The 1,471-nt window shown below is 60.0% G+C and overlaps 1 protein-coding gene across 1 annotated transcript in view; it reads right to left on the bottom strand.

Annotated features, from left to right (window-relative positions):
• GLTSCR2 (glioma tumor suppressor candidate region gene 2) overlaps window positions 1-1,471 on the bottom strand; it is a 12,557-nt gene that overhangs the window by 7,479 nt on the left and 3,607 nt on the right. Inside the window, exon 6 of the mRNA XM_011970114.1 lies at window positions 1,174-1,317. Coding sequence (XP_011825504.1) covers window positions 1,174-1,317 — 144 coding nt within the window. The remainder of the gene's footprint in view (window positions 1-1,173; window positions 1,318-1,471) is intronic.

The following is a 1,471-nucleotide window of genomic DNA, read 5'->3' as shown; positions in this document are numbered from 1 at the left end:
GTGCCCACGGATCTCACCCCAGCCCAGGCTTTCCTCCCCACGCCCCGTCTACCAGCACACCCCACCCTGCACAGAGCCAGAGCAGGTACAATCTAAAAGCGAATGTCTGATCTCCACGCCCCCTCCCACATCTGGTCCAGGAACAGATGGCAGTGAGCGGCACCCTCGTCCTTTCAAACGTGAGCACACTGTTGCTTTTTTCCGCAGACGCTTTTCTCTACCAGACGAGGAAGCTGCCTCTGTTCCTGGCTATCTCCTTCTCATGAAGCTGAAAACGATTAGGGCAAGCATCCTGCCTCTACCGCGAACATCTCAGCATCTCCCCGGTCACGTGATCCCAGGAGAACGGGTGTTCCTCGAGGGAGGGTTGTGGTGGTTGAGAGTCTCGCTCTGTTACACAGGCTGGAGTGCCGTGGTGCCATCATAGCTTACTGCAGCCTGGACCTCCTGGGGCGCAAGCAATCCTCCCACCTCAGCCTCCCAAGTAGGTGGGACCACAGGCATACGCTGCCACGCCCTGCTCATTTTCTGTATTTAGTGGAGACGGGGTTTCACCATGTTGGTCAGGCTGATCTCGAACTCCTGACCTCAAATGATCTGCCGGCCTCAGCCTCCCAGAGTGCTGGGATTACAGGTGTGAGGCACTGCATCCGGCCAGGCGAGGGGTTTTCGTACCCTTTGTCCACAGTATCTGTGCCCAACAGATGCTGGCTAAACGCACAGTGGCTCCAGCCAGACTTCCCCATCGCTGAGCTAGCCTCGCCCGTGAATAACTGTCACTTGGCTTCCAGTGTGCCACCGAGTCACCACAGCCTTTTGCATCTCTGTCCCACAGGCTTCCTGGAAGGCGCCATGGTCTCACCTCACCTCTGTACCTTTTGTTCCCGCCACCTGGAAAACTCACTCCCCTCCTCCCATTGCAAACCCCTCCCTCAGCCTCTGCCTCTGCCTTGGCTCAGGCGTCCCCTCCTCCAGGGAGCCCTTCCTGACCCCCCAGGCTGGGCCAGGTGCCCCGTCTGGGCTCCCAGCCCCAACCACTCTGCTCATCATTATCTGGGAACAGGTCTCTTGCACTGAGCCATGAGCCCCGTGAGGATAGGTCCAGGGCTGTCTGGGTCACTCTGGAGTTCCCAGCACCACCCAGCACAGGGAGGCAGCCAGTGAAGCCCTGACCGAGAGGCAGAGCCCGCTGAGGAGGGAGGCCTGGTCGGGGTGGTGTACCTGGTGGTCTTCAAACGACGGGTTGTAGGAAGCTCCGGCAGGCGCCACCTCCACGGCGGGGGCCTGGGACGGCTTGGTGTGCAGGCGTGGTGGCCGCTGTGGAGAAAAGGCCGAGGCAGGGTAAGGCCGTGTGAGGTCGGAAGGTCCCCCAGGCTTGTGTGTTGAAACTTAACTGCAATGTGGTAATGTCACCAGACAAGGGCCTTTGGGGGGTGATTCGGTCAGGAGGGCCCCGCCTTAGAAGAAAGCC

This window comes from Mandrillus leucophaeus, unplaced genomic scaffold, assembly GCF_000951045.1.
Source record: "Mandrillus leucophaeus isolate KB7577 unplaced genomic scaffold, Mleu.le_1.0 Scaffold120, whole genome shotgun sequence".
Classification (NCBI taxonomy): domain Eukaryota; kingdom Metazoa; phylum Chordata; class Mammalia; order Primates; family Cercopithecidae; genus Mandrillus; species Mandrillus leucophaeus.
The sequence above is the reverse complement of the archived record's forward strand: the minus strand, read 5'-3'. Positions and strand labels throughout refer to the sequence as shown.